Below are 25,273 nucleotides of genomic sequence, written 5' to 3' on the forward strand. Positions count from 1 at the left end.
CGTTCGGGCGGTTTTGCCACTCGGGGAGGGTCGAGAAGAGGAAGGGAGAAGAGAATTCTCTTAGCTTCCTCGTTTCAGATTCGAAAATTAAATAGCATCGCCGCGGGCCGATCCTTTGTTTCGTATCATACGCGGCTTCCTACGTAATGAAATATACATCCGCGCGCGCCGCAGCTGGAACACAGCTGGGAGTTTCGCGAATTCGTTCGACGTATACTTATACGTGTGTATATGTATGTAAGGTAGGTAGGTATATATACGCGCACATGCGAAAATTAAAACTCGCGAAATTGCGGATCTGCCTTGTGCGACGCGCGTTTTCTCGTTTAATCAAGATTTAATATCAATTATAAACTCGCCGCGGCCTGGACACGCGAAAAGCGTGCACGCCACGAGGGAACTTCGTAATATTTAACTTTACGAAACGTCCTTTCGCGCGTTATATAGCGGTTTTACGTTTATCTTCTTCGTGATTGTTTATCTTTCGCGGTACCGTATCGCGGCCGGACCGAAATGGAACACCGCGTGGTGACGTGTCTCTCATTCGTACATTTTCATACACAGTCTTCCGTCGCGCAGAAATAATATTTTAACGTTCGCGCGCTAATAAAAAAAAAAATGTGGTTATCTTTCGCTTGTGTGAGTTGATTCTTTCATATTTTTATTTCGCTTTACACCCGTGTGTGTGTGTGTGTGTGTGTGTGTGTGTGTGTGTGTGTGTGTGTTTAAAAAAATACGCGCGGGAAATATCGCGGCGGGATTATCGGCGCTGGTAAACGCGCTATTTTGAGACGCGCGTCTTTTTTTTTATTTTGATGGCAAATCGCGCGTAGAGAATTTACATAGTGTATGTTTTCGAACAATTCTCTCCTAATTCGCGCGGGATTAATTCCATATGCAATGACCGCGGATTCGGAAATAAAAGGCTCCGTCAACGAAATTGCGGACATCGCGCGCGCACGCGCGCACGTCACGCGGGCAGCAGACACACATCGGAGCTTCGATGTATTACAGTTAAAGAGTTCCATTATCACGGTGGAGCAAATTCGAAAATGAAATAGCGTAGCCGCCGGCTGGAACTTCGGTCACACAACGCCGCTAACGAAACAATTCCGGCGTCCCGCGGGAAAAACGTATTATCATGGCAGAGTTAGTTTCTCGCTACATTCGCCGCGCGCTAAATTAACAAATCACCGTTTTTTTTACCCATCGCCGCACACGCACACACACGCGCGTTTAACGCAAACGACAGGCCTTTTTTTCCACGTGCCAAATAGAGTATTATCAAAAATCTTTATTTTTTTTTATTTATTTTTTTTTTTACATTTGATTTCAGCTCGCGCGGCGTGTGTATTGCAAAACGCGATCTATTGCGTTGCTGCAATCTGTACATTTCGGCGAAATTCTTCGCAATTCCGCGCGTAATTTGGAAATATTTCCGGCGCGCTTTGTACAGGGCGCTCGAACGATGTATGGAAGTGAGCGCGAGGCGCGCGCGCGGGCACATAAGTAGAAAAGGTTTTAGTTTAGAGAGACTCGCCGCAACGCACAGCTTATTTGTTGTTTCATACTGTTCGCGCGGCAATTATCGACTCTTGTTTGACGCAAACACTTTATTAAGTGGACAAACACATTTCTGTTTATGCAACACGATTGCAACATCGTATAATATAGCCTTAGAAATGCGGGAACGAGAAAATAAACGTTGCGGTGCTACTATTAATAGCGGCGTATAAACGTGTTGCGTCTCGTCGAGCATTCGCGGACGAATTTATGTATCGTGTGTAGCGCGCGGTTATTCTTTCGCGAGGCGCGTCTCGCGTAAAATTCATGCCAGACGTCGTCTCACGTCGTTTTTATCGCTTCTTTGTGTTTCAGGTTCTTTCCAGGCCCTCATACAGTACTCGGACATGCTGTCGGCACAATCAGCTAAATTCGTAAGTATCCACTCGACTTCGCTTCACTTTTCTTCCTCGTCTCCCTTTATTTTCTTCTCCCGTCGCATCACCAGCGTCTGTTGTTCTCCTCTCGTTTTTTTTTCTTCTTTCTCTCTCTTTCTTTTCCCCTTCTTCTCTATTTGCTTTCTTCATCATGCCGCCGGACGGTGCTTATAATCCGCCGCGAGTTCTCTCGCGGGACAGATCGCAATTTTCCCGCTGGAATATCTCGCGCCCGGGGAAATATTCTTCCGCCGCGTCCTCCTTCTCCGAAGAAAGACTGAGGCGATTAATTATCCGGAAGCGAGCTCGATGAACGCGATCGGAAGATTGATTTGGCGGGAAGATAGGAAAACGTGAGAAAAATCTTCTCCCCCGCGCGCGTTTCTCGTCGCCGATGGACGATATTTTCTCTCCGATTTATGGAAATATCGGTTGCTTTACAAACCAAATTATATTCCGGAGACGGCAGATGCGCCCGGTCCCGATCATAGAGCTCGCGCTCTCCGCTCTTCTTTTCTTCTCCTCTTCCTCCTCCTCTATTTTTGTAAAATCGTATTTACAGACTTCACTCGCGTCGATATTTGCGCGGAGTCGCATCTCCGTCATTAATAACGCGCCCCTCACTCGTATATAATTCCCCGTAATCGTTTTAAAAAAACCGCAAAGATTTACAGCGCCACATCCCGATGATAACCACTTGTTCTCTTTTTTTGTTTTAAAGGAGGTTGAGAAAGCCGTAGCATTAAACTTGCCGCTGCTTAAGGTACTACGAGTTGTGTCTCTGCCGTAAATTTTGTTTCACCTGTAGTTTTCCTCCCTCATCTCTTCTTTACCCCCCCTCCCCCCTCTTCTCTCACTCGTCTCTGCTCTCTTGTGTAATCGTTTCATCTCTGTAATCGTGAATTAAAGAGCCCCGCGTGTACTGACACGATAACTACTTCCACACTTTTCTCTCTTTAAGGAAAGTTGAGAAACTGCCGCAGCGCGCGCGTTTAAGACTGGGGCGCTGCTTAAAAACTGAAAGATGTACTACGTGTTAGCTTCTGTTCTCTCTGAACTTTCTCCAACCTCCCGCCCTTCCTGTCGTGAACTAATTTCTGCTAACAACGCACGTTGTATCCCATATAGAAGTTTGTTTTTTTCTTTTTTTCTTTTTTTTTTTTTTTTTTTTTTTTTTTTTTTTTTTTTTTACCTAAGAGATATTTAATCTTTTCCACTTCTTCAATTTAAAGGATGAAGACAAAAGTTTTTTTGCACCGCCAAACTTCTCTAAATTCTCATTTTTTCATTAACTCTTTCGGTGGACTCTCGTCCGCGAACGACGTGTAGTACATCAACCTTTCGCCTTCTCACATGTTTTCCTCTTAAATAAATGGAACCTGTTGTACATACATTTAATTGATGTGATTTATATATACTCAGCTTCTCTTTGCAAATTCTTCTGTTTTTTTTTTTATATGTGTTTGAGATATTCGATTTTTGTGACGAGAGTGTGTGACGCAGTTTAATCTTCTGCCGTGTGTAAATACATATCGAATACTTTGTGCGAATGTATAAACTACTTAACCTACTTCTCTTTTTCAATCATCACACGTCGCGTGGTAAAATCTTGTATTAATCTGAGAAGAAGATGTAACGTGCTTAACAAGCACGCGCAAGAACGTCTTAATTAAAACAGTGTTTTTGTTTTTTTGTTTTTTTTCTTTGAAACAAAAAAAAACTACACTGTTTCTGACAACGGTGTAAAATCCGCGCAGATCTGAAAGGGTTTACATTTACAACAACGAGACGCGATTCGCGTTACAAATCTCGTTGTATTTTATGACGTTTTGTGCGTTTCGTCTCGTTACGCGCGGAATTTAACCACGTCAGCGCGATGTTTTTGCGCGCGGCGGGATGCGCGGCGTTATCTGCTATTTCACCGATCGGCAACACGACAAGCCATCGCGCGCATCGTGTATGTACACAGGGAAGCTCGCCAGAGAAACTTCTATCACTTGCCGTGCGCCGCCGGTTCGAATTCACCCTCCATCCCGCCCCTCTCGTTCGAAATCTCTCATTCTCTATCCTCTGTCTGTTTCACTCCCCTCACCGCGGCGCACTCGCGAGTTCGACGCCGCAAACTAGTAAACCTGTGCGCTGATCAAAGGGAAAATTAATTCGCTTGAAATACACCGGTTTCGCCACGAACCACCCCGCCAGTGCGCAAGACAGAAAATTAATTTAGCTTTGTTGCGGGTATCGCTCAACTCCCGATTCTCCCCTCCTCTCTCCCTCTCTTCAATTTCCTCTCTCTCTCTCTCTCTCTTCTGTTTTTTTCCTTAATATCGGAGTTTCGAACGCGAGCGAGAACACAAACGACAGGCAATTGCGCGTGTCACACATCGCCAATTACGACGATTCTCGACGTGATAACTGATTTTTGATTGCGTATAATACACCTGTCGTTCTCTCCAAATTATTATTCCCGTCCAATAAAATTCACCGTCAGGTGTGTATCGAATTAAACGGCGCCTCGGGCGAATTTCACAAACGCAACCGTGCGTAATAAACAAATAATCTCTTATATTCTCTCGATTATGCATCGTTCGCGCAACGAAATCGAATTTGTATGGAATTATTCTCGCGAATACGTGCGCCAACCACTCGGACTTTTCCGTATCTTCGGAAGCGACCTCGGCCGCTTTTTATAATCGCGGCTGTTTTTCTTTCCTTTCCCCTTGAAAAATTTACTTCGCGAATCCGCGGACGAGAATCGATCCTCCGTTTGTCGATTATGCAAACGGTGCCTCGTCAACTGTGAATAAACCGCCCCGAGGAACGAAGAGAGCGAGAGGGAAACCGCGGCGCGCGCGCGCACGCCGGAGGCTCGCGACGCGAGCCGACCCGGTAATTATGTACGAAATTCATTAGCCCGTGTAAATATAGAGCGAGCCGCGCGGCCGGGTGGTATACGCGCGCACTCGCGTTCATACCTCCCCCCGGGTGGTGGTCGCCAATTCACGTATATGCGGCACGGAAACGTTGTCGCACAATATGCGCCGCGCCGGCCACGCGCTGCTCAAACAGCCGATCCCAAAACCGCCTGCGTCCACGTCGAGCGCACGACAACAACATTCGCACAAACGAACCCTCGCTACGCTAAATTTCATAATATCCCAGAAGCCGTCGCGCACGCGCGCGTGCGAGCGCACCGTCGATGACGCTCAGATTTCTCTCTCTCTCTCTCGAGGCGCTTTGGGCGTTTACGCGCTTTAAGCGTCAGTCTGTCTTTATTGCTCAAAATGTAGAACAAAGACAGATTGACGCTCAAAAGCGCCCAAAGCGAACGCACTTTCGGTTTAATTCCAAAATCGCGAGAATTCCGTCGAAATTTTGGGAATTGAGAAACAATTGGTTATTTTGTTTTTTTTTTTTTTTTGTTTTTTGTTTTTTGGTTTTTTACAATGTTATTGGATTCTCCCGATGATTGCAATTGAAGTTGTCGAAACTTCTTGCTTATAGCTTTCTCGTTAACTTTTTTTCCTTCGCATTGTGGCCAAGTTTTTGGGGATGTGTGCGTTCTGAGATGTTCTTCTCTGATCGCGTTGCTGTGAACTGATTCATTTTGCTTCGGCACATTATTATTGTATATATATATATATATATAATTTTTTTTTTTTTTAAGACGAAACATTTTTCTTGAATCTGTATCAAGTTCATTGAAGTTTTCAAAATACACGAAAGTGACAAAAGCTACGTTTCTCCAAATGAATCGAAAAAAAAATATGACGGAGAATTGTTTCATGATTTTTTGCGCAGTCACTGGATGGCCAGAACGTCTACAATTCCTGCTGCACGCTGCGCATCGATTATAGCAAGATGCAAAATCTCAACGTCAAGTACAACAACGACAAATCGCGGGACTACACCAACCCGAATCTTCCGACCGGTGACGCAAATCTCGACGCCGCGTCGCTCGCTCTCGGTGGCGAATTGCTACCCCAGTTGCTAATGGGAGCCGGCTCGCAGCCACGTGCCAGAATTCCCGGTGAGTACGCTGTGTGCGAGAGTGTAAAAATCAGTGTAGCCTAGACCGTCGAATCAATTCTCAAGTTTTACGTTTTTCCGAACTGTATATTGAGAAACTTACGAGGAAATGTAAGTTTTATCGCGCGCAATTTCGTTCCTTTTTTTTTTTTTTTTTTTTTTTTTTTTTTTTTTTTTAGTCTTCGGAAAATGTTTTCCAGCAGCAGAGTTCTTGTAGTTTCTTCATCTACTGTGAAGCACGTTAAATTTGATTTTTTTTTCTCCGCTAAATGCTGTGTAAAATTTATCTCTACGCCACGTTTTCGAAATTTCGCTCACATTCGATCCACCGAATAAATTGTATTGTTTATAAATATGTAACAATGTAACTCGCTCGCGCATGAGTATATATAAACGTTATTTGTAGCTTGAAACAATGAATATTAATCTTGCGCGATTTCATATAATGATTCAGTCGGTTAATAGTTAAATACGGGAGTTCTCAATAGAGGCTTTCAAAATTCATCGTAGTTAAACGCCAATTAGACCAGACGAAATTGGACAGAACCAATTCTGAACGGGCGGTGCGCGCGCGAACAAACAATGAACGGGTGTGTTATATTTCCGCATTGTATATATACATACATACATATTTATACATATATATATATATACACACATATATATGTATACACATATATATATAATATATATATATATAAATTATATATATATATAATAATTATATGTATATATAATATTGCAAATATATAGTGGAATATATATATATGTATATCTTTTTTTACGACTATAGTATACTGTGCGCAATAAACTCTTTCGCAAAATTCATCATTATCGTTAAATGAATTGTGAATGAGTTTAGAATGCTCCCGCACTTGCGGGCTCTCAATTTTGTGAGAAATATGCAATTGAAAGGTCGAACAATGAGCGTGATTGTATGACGTTGCCGTTTATTGGAATTAATTACATTATAATAGCGACACCGATTTTCCATCACTTTGACGATATATTGCCGAATAATAACTATTATTATTATTATTATTATTATTATTATTATTATTATTATCATTATCATTATAATTATCATTATTATTACTATTATTATTATTATTATTGTTGTTGTCATTATGTCGTGACAAGAGTAGCGACAAATTGCTAGTACGTTTTGCTAGTACCTTCGTTGTATCCGTCGTGTGTTCTGTTACCGGTCGGGACATTATCTCCTCTCGGGTAAATTAATTAATTACAAAGTAGCGGGAGGCAAAAGCGATATCCGCGCTTGCCGCGCCGAATCGTCGAGATTTTTGCGTCCGGCGACAACGCTAGTTTAAATTACATGCCTCGCCGACGATTGTTTGGGTTAAATTAATTTCACGGCGTTGTTGTTGGTGTTTAATCTGTAACGATGTAATCCACTTTGCGTCCTATCTCGTTGCGCAAACAGTCCGTTCATGACTGACGATTAGGAGGTTAGCGCGACGGATGGTCAAACATCAAGAACGCTGCTCGAGATTTTCCGAGGAAGGAAAATTTTGTAAAAACAATCATATCGGATGTGTCGAGCTGCTACGCAAATAACTTTCGGCGTAAAACTTAAAGCTTTGTAAATTTCCTTTTTGCGGAGAGGAAATTCATTTGTCGCTCGAATCGGAACACGTTTATTGTAAAAATATTTTCATTTATTACTTTCTAATTTCTAATTTTATAAGTTTTATTCTTTTTTTTAAATTAATTTCTCTTTTTTCACCTTTGCTTTATTTCAAATTGTTTTACGCAGTTTTTTCGGACTTAATTAGTATCTTTCCATCTGGAAATGTTCCCTTCAACGCAATGTCGACAGAAATAATAACGCAACCTGACCTTCTTGAAGTAGAGTCCATTGCAGGGGCACCGGGTGTGCTGCCCACGCCCTTTGCCGCCATGCACGGCCTCCCCTCGCCCTTGGCAGGTCCGTACAACGGTGTACCGCCGGCCGGAGGACTCGCCGGACTCGGTGGATTTCCTCTCGGTGCTGCTGGTCTCGGTGTGCGGGTGCAGGGAAGCGCGCAGGCATCGGCGGTGTTGCTTGTCAGCAATCTCAACGAGGAGGTAAGTAACTCGAAATTTCGAAAACTCCCCCATTATTTATACTCCCATTTACACCGTTTAACGCCGTTGATACTCCCGCTCCTTAACGACGAATAAGCCGCGCAAAATCTTCGGCAAACGAAGAAGAGAAACAAAAACACGGACGTAATTAAGAATTTTCGTTCTTGGAAAATTCACTAACGTGTTACGAAAGAAAAATAGTAAAAGGTCTCTCGTAACGTCTCTCGGAAAATTTTCTTCGTGTATTTTTATTTCTCCGTCAAACGCGCAGAATACCGAGCCTGCCGCGAGGCGGAAGTTCCGACGCTCTTTCCAGGCGTCGTCGTCGCGCTGGTTTAATTATTCGTCTCGTTTGCAACTGACTTCGGGCGTGTGGGCATTTTCAGGGAACATATTTATTACATTGACAAAGTGCGGAGTAATATACATGTTTAACACACGTAGTAATATACATATATTTTCTACGTACAACACAGACACGATCTCGCGCGTGTTATTGTACATCTCGTGCGAAATTGTACCAGAGCGTTTCTCGTACAGTGATTGATTTTCTGAAGTCAGTTCCGACTAAATGCAAACACGGAACAATGAATACAATGTAAATTCAACGGCGATACGTGCATTTAGCGAGACGAAGCGTTAAATGGCGCGCACGCACACATAATGGGGATGTCGCCGCCGCGCGGTTCGAGTAGACTGCAGCAGAGAGCACTGAGAGAAGTAGACCGCCGCCCTTTTCCCCTCGCAGTCACGTGTGGCATAAGTGTGTCGTATGCGAATAATATACCTATATAGCGTGTGTGACATCTGTCCGTGTCTCTATGCAACGTATGTGTGTGTGTGTGTGTGTGTATGTGTGCGGGCGCGCGAACGAGCAAGCAAGCAAGCAAGCAAACAAACAAGCAAACGAGCTCCTGCAGGTTCGCCATATCTTTCTACTATCGCGAGACACGCCGCCTTGCAACACACACGCACACGCGCGCACGCACGACACACGTATATACGCGCGCGACGTAACCACCGCGCCTCTTCTTTGTTTCTCTGTACCTTCTCACTTCTCCCTTTCTCTATTTTCTTCTCGTTCCGAGTCGTTCTCGGGCGCTCTCCTTGTACTCTCCGTACATATATTCGCCCGCAACCTCCCTCGTAAGAGACTCCGTGCCACACGCTATTTCTCTCAGTGCGCGACAATGCGCGACCGCAAGCTCTCCCTCCCTGTACATCTGCGAATCGGGTGTATATGTACGTACATGTACTCTCGTACGTGTACGTATATATTCACACACACACACACACCGTGCAATTACACGGCCTAACGAGCGAGTTACATACGATACGTAGTGCTACGTAGACGAACCCTCTCGCAGACTCTCGATCCTTTGGCTCGGTCTTTCTACCGAGTCGCTTTCGAACGGTCTCGAGAAACCCAAGCAAATGGGAAAGCCTAGCTCGTGCCAAGCTCTGCAAAGCGACAAACTTCGCAACGAGATCGCTGAAAATCGTCCGTCTCTGAAGAACAAGCAAAAAAACGCGACAAATATATTTGAATTGTATTGTTATTATTTATTACAAGAGGGAACAGACTTGTGCAACTAGAATAATTTGTGAGAATTAAATAAGAGACAAGATTAAATTCGGACATGTGTTATTAACAAAATTTAACAACGTGTCGTTGAATTAAACATTTTGTTAAATTCTGTCGCGAGAGACAATTTCGTTATTAATTTAATTAATTTAATGTTTTGCATTTAATCACAGAATTCTCGAGATTGTTCCGCTGGTGGAAGGATCGAGACGCGATGCGTATGCGCCCTGTTTCGTCACGAAAGACCCTTCCCCTTTGACCACTCTGTCTCCCTACTTGCCCTCCGCTCATTTTTCGAAACACACATACAAATGTCACTCCGTTCCAAAGAGATCACCATCCCGCGTTCTAATTAATTCGTAGCGTTGTCGACTATACGACGTTACCTTCTGCGAGAGGCGACACTCATCGTTGTTATCGGCTTCGACGACACACGCTGGCTCGATTAAATCCTTCGTCGGGATATACAACGTCGCGTCTTCGTACAATCGGCACAAACAACAGTGTAACGGTTTCGAGAGAGAGAGTCTAAAAACGGACGAACATTGTCGCGCGTAAGAAGCCGTGAGGATGATGAATGTCGCCTCGGCAAGAAACTGTGTGTCGACGTCACACTTCGCAGCTGCAACTTGTCACTACTGTACTATAACTGTGTGTACTACTATCGTTGCGTCGCGCACAGGCTTCGTAATCTGACGACCAGATCTCGCGATTTTCGATCGCAAAGTGAACGAGATATGGACATCGTCATCGCGAGAACTTACCACTCGCTCGAGAGATCTGTATAAGTAAAAAACTGTATAAGTAAAGACGTCGTAACTTTTTTATTGCGTCGATATCTGTTTTTTTTTTTTTTTTTTTTTTGTATCACAGCGAGACGTAATCCGCGTTTGGCGCGATACGTGTCTTCTTTTTCCGATAAAAAAAAAAAAAAAAACGCGAATCCTGTGCGCGCGCGCCAACACTATACATTGAATCCTATTATACTCGCTGACTACTGACTGGACTCTGTCTGTTCTCTGTGTAGATGGTCACGCCTGACGCTCTCTTTACCCTGTTTGGTACGTCTCCACATTTATATTATTAATTATATTACATTATTAATTATTATATTCTACATTCCTCGCGCTATTCTTCACACATATATTACACACAAACACGCGCGCGATACCACACGCGAGAGTTTTTTCAAATAACGCGCGACATAATGGACACGCATATACATACACATTTTTGGACACACACGTACGCACGGTTAAAAGACAAAAGAAAAAGAAGAAAAAAGAAAACAATAAGCTAATATAAAGCACTCGGAAGAAACTCCAATTCTTTCCGGTCACGTGATACAAATATTCTTCGTGATAAGAATAAAGCACCGCGTACACACGCGCGCGAACACACACACATACACAGACAAACGCAAACGTTCTTTCACACGATCGTCACGTCCGAGAATTACGTCATACAGAAAAAGAATATTTCTTCCTTTTTTCTTTGGTTCTTATTTTTCTTTTTTTTTTTCTTTTTTTTTTTTAGTTTCTTTTCAACAAGCTCACTTGTCTTGGTCATCGTCATTATTCTTTTCTCTCGTCATGTTTTACACTCTCGCGAGATATTCGCTGTAACATATTCTGATTTAACGTTTAATCCGACATTCTTCCGATATATTTTCGTGATTTCAACTTATTTTATTACTACAAGCTACTCCATTCGCTCGTTCATGACATATCACCCGTTCATGCCGTGTTTATCGGCCAACCACCGAAACACGTTCTCTCACACTCTGTTCCATTTCCAAGCATCTCTTTTTTAAATTTATTTCATTAATATTTTATTAATATCAATTCCACACAACCTTAATATTACGTAAGCTTTCGCTTATTTTACGTAATTCCATTAGGAAACTCACTATTAACGAGGCGCGCGGCGATTCGGCTGCCGGCGATATTTTGTCGGGGATGTTCTCGGATATAATAATTGCGGACGAACGCAAAAGTTACTACCACATATATACGTACACACGTTTATACAAAATGCATTTTGTAAATTAAAATTTCAATTTCGTAAAAATGTTGTCCAATTAACCGTACAGTTGTGTTATGCGAATTTATTATGAATCAAGTTATGTAAAATGTAAAAGATAATTAGATATAAGTCTTGTTATTGTTTTTGGCAATTTTTTTATTTTCATTTTTTTTAAAGGCATTTTATTTTTTAACGTTACATTTGCTTCATCGGGACATCATTAAAGGGAGAAATTAAATTAAAATTATTTCAAAAAATATGCACCTCCAGAGGCAAAATAAATTTAATGCGTATATTTTGCGGTGTAAATTAATTAATAACTGTATTAATTCGGCAAAGAGAATCGTGAAATATTCAATACTTTGTTTAAATATCTAGAGTATTATTTTTTGTTCTCTAAAATTATGAAATATATTTTCAGCCGAATCGCATTGTCTCTTGCATGTCCCGAATCTTAGATCGTACCCCGATCTCGATCGACCGAACATTATATATATATATATATATACATATATATTGTCCCGTTCATCTTCGACAATCCTTAGATTCGCAGTCTCTATTAAAACAGCATATCGCGGTATGCCGGTCGAGTTTTACTAAAAAAAGAAATTTGCGTATTGTGCACATAGGCGTTTACGGGGATGTACAGCGTGTGAAAATCCTCTACAACAAAAAGGACTCGGCACTAATACAGATGGCCGAACCTCATCAGGCGCTTTTAGGTGAGTAACAGTTCTTCTTCGCGAGGTGTGCCATTTTCGGTGCAATTTAAAATCACACAAAATTAAAATGTTTTTGCACAGAGTTTATTTACTAAACTAAATGTAGCTCGGAGAGGAGATTATATTTTAAAATTTAAATGGGAGGAAAACGCGCGAGATGTCGCGCGTTTGCACAACCGCGGTCGAGAAATTTAGAGAGAAATTTAGAGATTCGCTGTTATACAATAATTTTAATTTTAAATTTGCAATAATTTCCCCGATATGAGATTGTAATTGTGATGATGACATCGTTTTTGTTTAAATTTCACATCATACAGCGCTGACTCACATGGACAAGTTACGAGTGTTTGGGAAACAGATCAAAGTGATGCTCAGCAAACACCAAACTGTTCAGTTGCCAAAAGAAGGTCAGCCGGACGCGGGTCTCACGAAAGATTATACCAACAGCACGTTGCATCGGTTCAAGAAACCAGGCTCGAAGAACTATCAGAACATCTATCCGCCAAGCGCGACTCTGCATTTATCAAACATTCCGTGAGTAACGCTTTAAACAAAAAGCGGGGACGTGGCGGTTGTTTCGTTGCACTGTTTCTCGACGCGACGACGTTCTCAACGACGCGTTCAATTTACACTTTTAGAGCTACGGTAGCTGAGGAAGAGATCAAAGAAGCCTTCACCAAGAACGGCTTCACCGTCAAGAACTTCAAATTCTTCCCCAAGGACAGGAAGATGGCTCTTATACAGCTGCCTAACATGGACGACGCAGTGGCTGCGCTGATCGTAAGTAGCTTCGCAATTAAGTCGTTACTTTCGCGATAGGGCGATAATCCTAACTTTCCGAGACGGGGGAGTAAAATTCCCTTCTAAGCTCCGTCGTGAAAAAGGAGACGCGCATCGGTTTGCTCTCCCAGTCTTATATTCACTTCTCGAGAAAGTGAGACGCAAACAATTTTTTCACTTTTTTTTTTAATTGAAAACGAACTTCCGATCATTTTGCTTAAAAGTCGATTGTTTTGTATTACCTTCGCAGAAAATGCACAACTACCAGCTCAGCGAGTCCAACCACCTGAGGGTATCGTTCTCCAAAAGCAACATCTAACAAGAATCGCCACCGCACGAGCAGCAGTGGTACCAGCCCTACGCCCTAGTCCCCCTTTGGTCACCCGCTTCGGTCTACGACTGATGGTTCCTCAGCTGAATATGCTCAGGTGCTCGTCCGTTTCCTGTGGGAGTCGCGACGCTGCTTATCTCGGCTGACTGCATTTATATGCGAGAAAAAAAAAAAAAAAAATCTACATATGAGACTTGCATCGCGCAAAACTCGGACACCGAAGCAGCAACAGCGGAAGCAGCAGCAAGACAAGTAGACACAGGCACTACCTCGTCCGCGAGCTTAGGATGCTTTTTTCGAGGCCTTGCCATTGTTTGTTGGGACGTCTTTACAACACGTGTGCGCGATTTTTCCGCATCCGGTTGATTGATTTCTATATTCAATTCGAGGGTCGCTAGGGTGTTTACGGGGGGGATGTACCAAAGCTGCGAGCGATGGAGAGAGAAAGACGAATTTCGCGAAGACGGCCTTCCCGAAGGTAGTTTCCGTTGGCTTCTGAGATGCGGGTTTATCGTGATGATTTCGTAATTTTAGAAAACAAGAAAAAAAACAGAGATGAGAGGCAACATTTTTAAATGACGAATCATGAGGGAAAGAGAGAGAGAGAGAGTGAGAGAGAGAGAGAAAGAGGGAGGGAAAGATAGAAAGATACCGCGATCACACGCGAAAGCGTGCAGTAATAAGAGCCGTTGTGTGAAATGAAACGAAACTGCAGAGAGAGAGAGAGATAGAGGAAGATGTTTTAGAGGAAACGGGAAGCAGAAAGAATCTGACAGCCGGGTTAATAAAAATAATAATGTAATGTAGAGAAAGTGTAGCAAAAAAAAGTGCGAAAGTGTTGAAAGTATTTGAAGAAAAATGTTTAGGGTTTTAAACACGGGAAGCGACACAGTTTGGAAAACAGTCGACTCTTGTACAGAGTTAAATGTCTAGGGCAGATTTAAAAAAAAAAAAAAAAAAAGATATATATTATTGTACATGTAAAATCTCCACGATTGTGTGTGCGCGCGGTCTCCACGGACCGCCACGCCGATTACGATTAAGGTTTTTCAAAGTTGCGTGGACACAAAAAAGGGGGGCGACCGTCTCGCGCGACGGGCGCGCCCGGTAATATCAGCTCCGAAGCCAGGTTCACACACCGCCGTCAGCGTGCTCGTTCGACGAGAGCATACGCGCGTGAGAGGAAGAGAAAGAGAGAGAGAAAAAAAAAGAACAAACACGAGGAATAAAGAAACGAATGCGAAAATCGCTCGTCGTACAATCACGCGCGATGGGGCGATCGACAATCGAGTGAACCAAGCAACAACGTTTCCCGCGAGACAATCTTCATTCTTCTGACGACCAACGCGCGATCAAGCGTACACTTCTTCGTGGCTTCCGTTCCGTTCGAAGAGCGAGACAATATGATGATCGACGACGTCAAGCGTCGAGTACCGACGGAAACGGCGTGTGTTATTTGAGAAACGGCCAATTATGTACGTCACGGGACCCTTTGCATGCTTTTATGAGACACTAATCAATACTCCGCCGACGAACCGATCGTCTTTGCCGGAATTATTTACGTTACGAAAATCACAAAATTCGAAATAGATAAACCACTAGTCGTAAAAAAAAAAAAAAAAAAAAAAAAAATTGGCGGACAATCATTCGCCTACGGAAGAATCTTCTGGAAATCGCGTTCTCATTTGGTGACGTTTCTTGACCGGTGATTTCGATCCGTTCGTAAGGCGGAAGCGAAGCAATTATCAAACTCGTTCGTGCTAAAAAGTAAAAAAAAAAAGTTTAATCTATTAAGTGAGAACTTTCATTCCGAGCGTGTGGGGCCCCGTTCGAGCCCACGTTTTAACGCTTCTTCGCGGGCGAGTCTCTCGTCCCTCGAAGATACCTCCAGTATTCTCGACTGTCCGGACTGCGCGTACGGACGAGACGCTTCTTTTAGCTGCGGTCGAGCGGAGCCCGAGCGCTCGGCCGAGGCAAGTTCTCCTCGCATTCTGAGGCCCACGCGTTTTTTATAATTTGTACGTTTCAGTTTTGAGGAAATAAGTATTATTGCACCCGCACACACATATAAACACATATACACACAAACAAATATCCGCGTCTCTATCGCGTAACCCCGTATGGTTATGGAATTATCACATACACAGACAAAAAAACACGTACACTCACGCACAGCGAGCGCGAAAAACGGTATCAAGTGGCGATGATACCGCTCTTTGATTTGCACACGCAAAAACATTTTACATACACACACACACGTACACACAAAACAGACGCATAAATACGAGTACCCAGATTTCTTAGAGTAGTACGCTTTAGGCATGTGTTAGGATTTTAATCATATAGTAATTGACTAGATAAGTATAATTGACTAGGAGAGGAAGAAGTGAACCGTTGAACATATCGCTAATTAAAAAAAAAAAAAAAAAAAAAATTCGCGACGTGCGGAGCGCGCGCGAAGAGTTTTTTCCCCGTTTTTATTTTGCGGCCGATCGGGACGCTGTTTCGGGACGCTTCGGGAGAAGATGAGATTCGCGTTTGACGGATTGAACGTGGAAGGGAGAGTGTTTCTCTCGAACGAGTACAGATCTCTATCGCGCGACGAGATTCGATTCTATCCCTCCCGTTGAGAGAGTTCCTGATATAAAAAGCATTCCTTCGGTAGAGACGGACGGTTGTGAGAGAGCGTGCCCTCACAAAAGCACAAACCCCCCCAAACCTATTAAACCGAATTTAACAAACATTATTAAAAAAGGAGAAAGTCGATTAGACAAAAAAATAGATATTTCCGTGGAAAACAGACGTGAAAAACAAAGTAAAACTTCGATTAGAATCGCAGATTTGCGGGAGAGATTTTTTTTTAGTGAGAGCACGCGAAACCGCGCACAAATCGTGACGGTTCTCGAAGAGTCTCTGAAGAGTATTCCCGCCGGGATCCTCGGTAGAGTTATTCTCCGCATTCAAAGATTTAGCCGGCAAACGGCATAGTTACATAGCACACGAGAGGAAACGAGGCTCCTCGGTGTTGTCTCCGTTCACAAACGGGGACATCAGTCGTCCGCAATTGGTCGTTTTCGCGCGCGCGCGCGCGCGCTCCGACGAAGCCCGCGGGTTTCTGTCTAATCGATGTTCTGTTGGAGTCAATTAAATTTTACTGATATAACATAACTGATCGTAGAGAGAAGTAGAAAGAGGAGAGTGAAAAAAAAAAAAAGAAAGAAAAAGTGAAAGTGCGTGTTGGAAGGTGACTGTTGTGCGAAGGCGTAATTGAGTGAGAGAGAGAGAGAGAGAAAGAAAAAAAGAGAGAGTAATTGCGCGAGTGCGAGAGAAACGAAGAAAGGTCAAGAGAAAATAGTATATCGTGAGATATTTCGACTAAACTATATATTGAAGGTATTGCGGGAAGGAAGCTTCTTATATTAAGGCGAACGTACAAGGCAGGAAAGTGACGAAACTGTGAAAAACACAAAGCGAATGCCGGCCCGGGCATGGTGTGCTGTTTGTGCCAAAGTAGGCTAGCCGTTATAAAACACGGGATCTCTTGGTGAACCGTGCGAACAGAAATTTATCCTTGTTCGATCGCGCGAACGCCGATTCCCAGGGTGCTGATGTGTTTGCACACTCGATGCGAGCAACATACACAAACAACCGTTTCTCTCTTCTTATTTTTGTCCATTTTCCTACTTCCTCCTTCCCTTCCTATCCCCAATCGGCGTCTCGCCGATCGAGTACCGACCAATCAGCTAGTTGTTTAGAGACGTAGCGAGTAGCCGGGCATGAGCGAAGGGGCCAGTCTTTGCATCTATGATCTGTGTCTTTCGATGACCTATGGATGTTGTTATTATTACTACTACGTTATTTACTTGGACTGTGCATTTATACATTCTTCTTAATCGGATTCACGCGCGTTTCGCGAGAAACGCTTATTATACAATCATCACACGCGAGTGGCACATTTTCACGAGAAACCAATACTCACCGCGAGTAATAGAAACGGAAGAACTCACACATACACACACACATCTATAGATAAACACATAGCCGGGACACACGTAAAACACACAACATACAAACTTCAGCGTGTATGATGCAATTTTTATTTCTCACCGGATAAATTTTTCTTCACTTTTAAATTGAAACAATTTTAAATATTTTAAAAGCTGTGCGATTTAAAAAGAGAAAAAGAAACGTTTTCGAATATCTTTTATATTATCCGAGTTCTTTCTATATATTCTATCTGCTGCTTGTTTCAAACATCGTCTTCGTGCTCGCGTTTTCAGATCCGCACTTTTCGAGCCGCATTTTTCTCCCGCTTGCATACATATATATATATGTATATATATACATACAATCCTCAGCGCGCTGATGTTTTCACATCTCTCGTCTCGATTTTCGTTACATATCGTCGTAGCGTGTGACAATGCCACAAGGGAAACAAGGAGAGAATCGTGCGGGAGCTTCCGTGCGCACAAGTCGTACTTCCGGGCACGAATGTCGTTCCCAAGCGTACCTGAACCAAGCTGTCTCAACAAGGAGCGCGTTATTCGATTTCGAGCTTTCCGTGTTACCCTTTTCGCGAGTCGCAATCCGTCGAGCATTCGCGCCAAGTTCGTTGCTAATTACATTTTGTCACTTTCCGGCCGTTTCTTAGCACATTCCGCACACACATGTACACACTTTACTCGCTCATTTAAACACACACACACACACACATACATGCAGTTTTTTCGGAATCTTTTTAACTCAGCACCACGTTAAAAATCATCAGTGAGTCAAAAATTCAAACGTTTTTTTTTTTTGTTCGCGAAAATTATTACAACCACCACGCTAATGGTGACAATCAGCTCTTTTGCTCGCAGAAAGGGGGAACCGGCGTGCGAGGTTTTCCCCCTCCGTTTATTGCCAAAGTAACTCGTTTCGCGAACGACGCGAGTCGTTCTTTCGTATAAGGGGAAATATTATTATTATTATTATTAGTAGAAACGTAATCGGAAACGGAGCAGCTATAATAAGGGGCTATAGATGAATATCTACAGGGTGCCCGACGTTATATATACATATACATATATATATAAATATATACGTGTAAATCGCACAATTGTATTCTCGGCTTGTTTGCGCGCGTATGACACACGTTTCTTTAGATCGGCCTTCCTCCGTTTCGTTCGGACGGTGCCTCGCGTGATAGGCAAAGTGAGAAAACAAAATCATCAACAAAGGGATTGGTGGTGTGGCACCCTGTAGACGGATAGATCGACTATATCATTAGCTGGGTTGAGGGGGGCCGAGGTGAGGGTTGGAGTAGCCAGCACTCGCTACATGGTGTCGTAGATTATTCGGACTCGGAAATTTCCCCAGACTCGTCGCGCTTGCGCGCGCGCGCGCGAAAAATCGATTGAATTCGACGAAAATCCAATCTTTCGAAGCTGGGTGAGATACGAGAGAGAAGCTGCCGCGATTCACAACGGACGAGACGCGGTGAAGATTTTCGTACCGGAATAAGATATCGCTTTGTATGTTGGAGATCGGAGAGATTTTCTGAGAGATCAAACTCTCGCGACAAGAATTTTTCGCTGTAAATCGAACAGCGCTGAGAATCCCGCGAGTTCGTTGATTCCGATCGGGCGGTGGAAACTCATGGCGGCGCGGCGAGACATCGGACCAAAGGAAATTTAAGAGTCTGGTAGAGAGCCACGCATTAGACGAAGCTTAGCCTACACACAGAGAGTAAAATACCTGAAAACTACTATATGTACGCGAAGCATACAAGCAAGGTCCACACACGTCCCACCACACATACACACACACACACACTTACACAACAGACCCATCCACATGACTTATATCTACTATATATATTTGATATATCACAGTGTATAAACACAGGTGTGTCCAAAATGCGCAGCGGCTCTGTGTGTGAATCCCAATAATCTATATTTTATTAATAAGGGATAAGTCTATATAGGGTTACTAACGTGTTACGGATTATCACATAAATTAGAGAGAAGATTAATCTATTATGAATTATATTGTAATAATGCGCGGCGCGGAACCTCGAGTATAACACACTCGTGAGATTCTATATACAAAGTGAGCGAGAGAGAGAGAGAGAGATAGAAAGAGAGATTCTGCATACAAAGAGAGAGACGTGAGATGGAGCGCGGGAGCACGTGGAAGCCGGAAAACAAATTGAAAAAGGACGCGGAGAGCGCGATCGGGCGCGGAGAGAGAAAGATAGAGAAAAAGGGAAGCGTGAGGTACATAAATATATGTATATGATGAGTTTTAAATGACTATATCTGTGCTATATCGTATATATCGTTGAGAGGTTCGGGATACGGTTTGCTTGCCTAATCCTAATCGGGGCCTTAGGCGTCGTAACACATCTGGCGGGGGGAAGGAAGGGATAAGGAAACGAACAAATCCCCACAAAAAGATAGATTTATCGCGGACGTGATCGGCGTGAGAAGCGACTGCTGATGTTCGCTACTGATTTCCGCGATGCCGATTCCCGCGCGCGAAACACGTCCGTCTTCCTTCTCCGTTTAACGTTTCTCCCACCAGACATATTTTCCGTGTTAGAATTAGGATGTCGTGAATCCGAGAAGGAAAACGAGAGAGTCGTTCGCGATAGAGAGAAAACACGCAAATTGTCTCGCGAATTGTCAACCGATCGCGAGACTACCTGTTGCAAGCGGCTCTTTTTTTTTCACCATTGTCGGTTTGGATGTTACGATATATATGGGCGGCTGGGTAGCAAGAAAACACCTTGAAAACACACACGCGCTCTTACACACATACATATACACGGAATACACATACATACGCACGGAGGAACGCAACTCGAAATTAAAGAGATAGGTATACGTTTAGTTTTTTCGCGAGAGAAAAGAAGCATTTGTGTAAATATAACACGCACAAAATACAGTTGGTGACGGAAGTCTTCGGGATCGAGTGTGTCGATGATAAGAGAACAGGATTGAAGAGTCGAAATTACGGCAACGTATGTACATATTTATATAAACATTGAAAAATAATTAAATAGAAGTGAATTAAATAATAAAATAATTAGATATAAATACATATAATTATATAAGAAAGTTATAATAGTTAAAACATAAAAAAGTACAAAATTAAATAATTGAAAAAAATATGTACTTCAAAAAAGTTTTGTCTCAAAATCTAAAACTTTTTATTTCTTTGTTATTTTGTTTTTTTAAATTTATTTTTATGTCAGAAAAAAACACTTTAATGAAATAAATTTTCACAAGTCTTTACTATTTTCATACTTTTTTTATTAGTTTTTTTTTATTTTTTTGCTCGTTGTTTCGATTCTTCGATTATCAGCGGGAGTAAATGATGAAAAATTGCTTATCATTTTTGCCACGTCGAAACTGATCAATTTGTTCCGACGGAAATAGTAGCTATCTTCTCCCAAGGCAGCCGTCACCTCTTGGTGCGCGATTATACAACATGGCAGTGCTTGTTCTAGCTCAGGCTTGTGAACTGTCGCTCAAGAACACGACGAGACTGGTGATAACAAAAAAAAAAAAAAAAAAAAAAAAAACACTTAGTTTATCAACAGGCTTCTGTCCTCCGGCATCTGAATCTCATGCAAAGCGCTCGTTGGTGCGCCTGTTGACTGAAAAGTCGCGGATCTTCTTGCCTGTCTTGTTTCCACGAGAATGACGCTGATTTAAATTCGAGGGTATCGAAAACGATGGGAGACGAGATGGAATTGCGGATGAGAGAAGCAGCTCCTCTCTTCAACTCTGACTTCGCAGTTCTCTCAAAGGAGACGGAAGTAAAAGTGGAAGAGAGGTGGTGCCGCGCTCAATTCTCAAGTCTCGCGTTCCCGGTAGATTTTTGCTTGAACGACGAGAAACTCGGCGACGAGAACTGTTATCGATCCTTCGAGTAGACCCTAAGACTGTATCGCTGTTGTCGGAAAACGCGATACGATATTCAATCAAGAGCCAAATTAGTAGAAGAGTAGCAATAGTAGAGAAGACACGGAGGACTCTTTTCAAGAGAAATAAATAAGACGACACTTTTGTACCCGAGACCAGAGCGCGCGTTAAGAAGAGATCGAATCGCGAGAGACACGACGACGCTGCATCGGTACAAAAGTCCGTGAGAGTTGTTAGAAAACAAAATTTTATCCAAAAGCAGTTGTAGAGTCATTCGGAATGTAGAAGAGAAGACAAAAGAACGGCGAAATCGCGTGTGCAAGCCTGTTGTGTGTTAGCGAATTAAAGAAAAAATAAAAAATAAAAAATAAACACGTTAGTAGCGTCTTAGGGTCGTGTAGTAGCTTCTTTCTAATTAAGCCTCCAGACTTAAAAAGTAATGTGTATAGTTAAATGACAATCACTCGACTCTCTGTATCGACAGTGAACGAAGGAATCTCTGAGCCGTGATAAGCTGCCTATATGTACGCACCGCGCGAATCCCCCTTTCTTCGTTCCTTCGACATTACTCCCCTTCACATCTCTTTTTCTCACACAAGACTTTCACTCACTCGAGAGACCTTTTATCTGGCGGATGGCAAATTCGCGAGCCAGAAACGATGTAAATAAAAAAAAAACAAAAAATTGGGAGGGGGGGACAGAACAACTGTTCGATTCGTCTCCGATCCGCGAAGTTTTCGCGACTTTGTTCGCCCGAGATCGATCGTTTTTTTTTTTTTCGCGAGACGATGTAATTACGTAGATACGATTATTGAATCGAAAAAAAAACGGACGATTTTATCGAAAGTATATTCTACAAATTTTTTTTATGTAGCCTTTTAGAGAAAAGTTAGGTATTACATATTGTTAGTTGCGCTTGATTAAATCGAAGTTCTGTGGAAATTCTTTCTCCGCGCAGAGATAAATATTAAAAAAATATATATACACATATATATATATATATATATATTTTGCTCGATAAATCGATTTTACGTGGAGCTTAGAATAGTATTTTATATTTTGCTCATTTTCTTCTCAGCACGCGCGAGAGTTTAACGAAAAAGAAAAATCTCAGGTTGTACATAAAACTCTACTCCTTTGACGTCGCTCTAACTTTTCTTGCCGTATCTATTTTTCTCGCAAAAAACTCCCGAGTCTGTGTCAAAAAGTATGTCAGCTCCGCCTCTTATATCTCTCACACCTTTTCCAAATTCCACACACTCAGGAAACTTCTTCTGGTTTTCTGCAATCTGCCTTTCTTCTTTCCCTCATCTCCTTCTTAGTAGTCGTCGTTCATCGACCTGATCGTTTGCTGATGACGCGTTTCGCAAAAACGCGAAGAAGAACCGCGTTTCCGAGAAGGATAGTTTTTTTTTTTTATTTTTTATTTTTTATTTATCTTTCCGCTGTATTGAACAACATATACGCGCGCCGTGAAATCGACGGAATCGTCATCAGATTTACGATCGTCGGCGAAAGACTCTAAATTAAAAAACAAAAAAAAAAACTAAATAAATAAACACGTGAGAGAGAAAACCAATCACGGGCCAGGAATTGCGTTGCAAGTCACAATCAGCTCGTCTCAGGCAAAAGCGAACAATTTTCTTTCGACGAGAGAGCCATTGTCAGAGCGGGCGTTTTACAGTTAAGCTCTTTCTTAGTAAGTTCGATTAAGAATTAGTCCTAATATCGGTGTGTAGGAAGGCGGAGATCGCGATCGATTTGTTTTCGTATTCGTTTGCAGTCGCGTGGCAGGAGAGAAGAAGACAGTGCGAAAATAATTCAGGAACAGTCGTAAACAAAAAAAAAAAAAAAAAGAATTAAAATAGAGGAAGGAAGGATGTTTTGGATCCACACGATTCCGTACGTTCGCATTTATCATACACGCACGTTTTACATACACGTACACACACAAATGCACGAAGTATTATATTATAATTACACATGTATACATGAGAATGCTTTTTCATAAGTAAACACACATACGATTGACGATCTTCCACGTGCCTTTCTTGGCGCGACACGCTTTTACACACAAATCAATCACACACACGTACGTAAAACCACGCGTACACACAAACATACACGTGTACGTCAATACGCGATATTGTACAACATTATCGCGCCTATGTGACTTTTTTTTTTTTTATATTAATAGCTCGACTCTTGGAAACTTTTTCCCCCTTTTTGTACGAGTGTATTTATCTCGACTTTCCACTCGTCGACAGATCTGGAGGCGCTTTTCCAAAATATCTAATTATTCGTTATATCGATTATATGCAAACGTGTCTGTCTTCGTGTCTATCTTCAAATTCTCTTGTTTTTTTTTCTTCTTCTGAAATAAATTTTACTCTCAATATATAATCTGTGCTCACAAGTAAAACTTAATTGTTTTTGTTTTAGCTCTGATTTTTATTAGATCTGTGCTGTATGTATGTATTTTTTTACGGGATTAAGAAACTGTGATACGTAATTTATTTCTTAGCCTAAAATTAATTGACTAATTTTTATGTACAACTTGTGGTTTTTTTTTTTTTTTTAAATCTTATTATCGCGCAGTGTGTTTTTTAAGTCCCCGCCCGCGTTGCATGCATGTTCGTTCGTGAAAATATCTCAGGAAGTATTTAAGGGAATTTGTACATATCAAGAATTAGTGCGAAGTAAGCTCGAGATCGTACAACACACACACACACACGCATATCTTCCAGATCTGTCTGCGTAATTAATTAATATTTTTACGATTACACTCTCCCCTCGTTCCCCTACTTTGACAGAGTATGATCATCGGTATTTTCATCGTTCACTACTTCTTCCCGCTGAAGCTATCGTTTATGTTTTTTTTTTGCGTTAATCTACGCCTCTTGTCTCTTTTACTTTTTAATTCTATCTTTGTACTTTTTAATCGTCGCCAGTTAATCGTTGCCGCCACTGCGAGCGTTACATTTAGTTACTTAGGCGCTGCATTATTTACTATTAATTGTCTACTTTTTATTGTACGATTATCTTTACTTTAATGTTTAATGTATTATTCTTTTTACGCTCTTACGTTTAATGTGTAATATTATTCATCTCTTTTTTTTTTCTGTTTTAATTTTAGCCACTTATTTGTGTGAGAGAGAGACTGCTCTTCTTGCTAGAAATACATTTTTTAGTTTGTATACATTCTTGCGTAATCGTCCTGATTTTAATTTTACCCCTTGAAATTTTTTATTTTCTTCAATGGCGGTGCTACACCTTTAGCCTACCTCTGAGTTACATCATCATCTACTTCTTATCTCTACTCTCTCTTCATCACTCTCTCTAATCTTTCTACTTCTCTTCTTATTCTTCAATAAGTCATCGACGATTCCCATTGCTCGCGCGATTTTTGTTTTTTGTTTTTTTTTTTTTTTAGGCTAAGTTGATTGGACGCGTATCGAAAAAAAGAAACCGGAACGATTGTTTTTTTTTTAACAAACATAGAGCTCTTTTTTTTTTATTTTAAACTTTAAGCAGCAATGCGAATCGCGGCAATATTCTCCACATTCTCAAGTCTCACAATTGTCTACTGTACTCTTTCTTTCCTATCTCTTTGTCTTTCTCTCTTTCTCTCTCTGTCTGTCTATTTCTCTCTCTTCATCATACCTCTATTCTCTCTTCAATATCTTTCTCCACATACTCTCTCTCTATACATATGTTATTATTATTATTATTATATATACATCGTACCTATGCTTTATACTATACTTCTCTATTCTCTTATCATTACTATATTACTCTACTATATATTGTATTACTCTACTACTATTAAACTACTACTATATGAGTGCTACTTGTTGCCGCTC

General features: G+C 41.8%; 1 protein-coding gene across 7 annotated transcripts in view; it reads left to right on the forward strand.

The window, feature by feature from the left end:
* The window catches only part of LOC109855181 (polypyrimidine tract-binding protein 1), a 353,785-nt gene extending 339,075 nt beyond the window's left edge, over nt 1-14,710 (forward strand). For 6 of the 7 annotated variants that reach the window (XM_020429147.1, XM_020429095.1, XM_020429112.1 and 3 more), the window contains 8 exons: nt 1,879-1,937; nt 5,742-5,970; nt 7,840-8,057; nt 10,670-10,703; nt 12,297-12,389; nt 12,707-12,923; nt 13,028-13,169; nt 13,420-14,710. In XM_020429147.1, the coding sequence (XP_020284736.1) occupies nt 1,879-1,937; nt 5,742-5,970; nt 7,840-8,057; nt 10,670-10,703; nt 12,297-12,389; nt 12,707-12,923; nt 13,028-13,169; nt 13,420-13,488 (1,061 nt within the window). In that variant the 3' untranslated portion in view covers nt 13,489-14,710. The remainder of the gene's footprint in view (nt 1-1,878; nt 1,938-5,741; nt 5,971-7,839; nt 8,058-10,669; nt 10,704-12,296; nt 12,390-12,706; nt 12,924-13,027; nt 13,170-13,419) is intronic. The other variant, XM_020429104.1, reaches the window with a different exon arrangement.
* The last annotated feature ends 10,563 nt before the right edge of the window (nt 14,711-25,273 follow it).

This window comes from Pseudomyrmex gracilis, unplaced genomic scaffold (assembly GCF_002006095.1).
Source record: "Pseudomyrmex gracilis isolate BER0280 unplaced genomic scaffold, ASM200609v1 scaffold_3, whole genome shotgun sequence".
NCBI lineage: Eukaryota > Metazoa > Arthropoda > Insecta > Hymenoptera > Formicidae > Pseudomyrmex > Pseudomyrmex gracilis.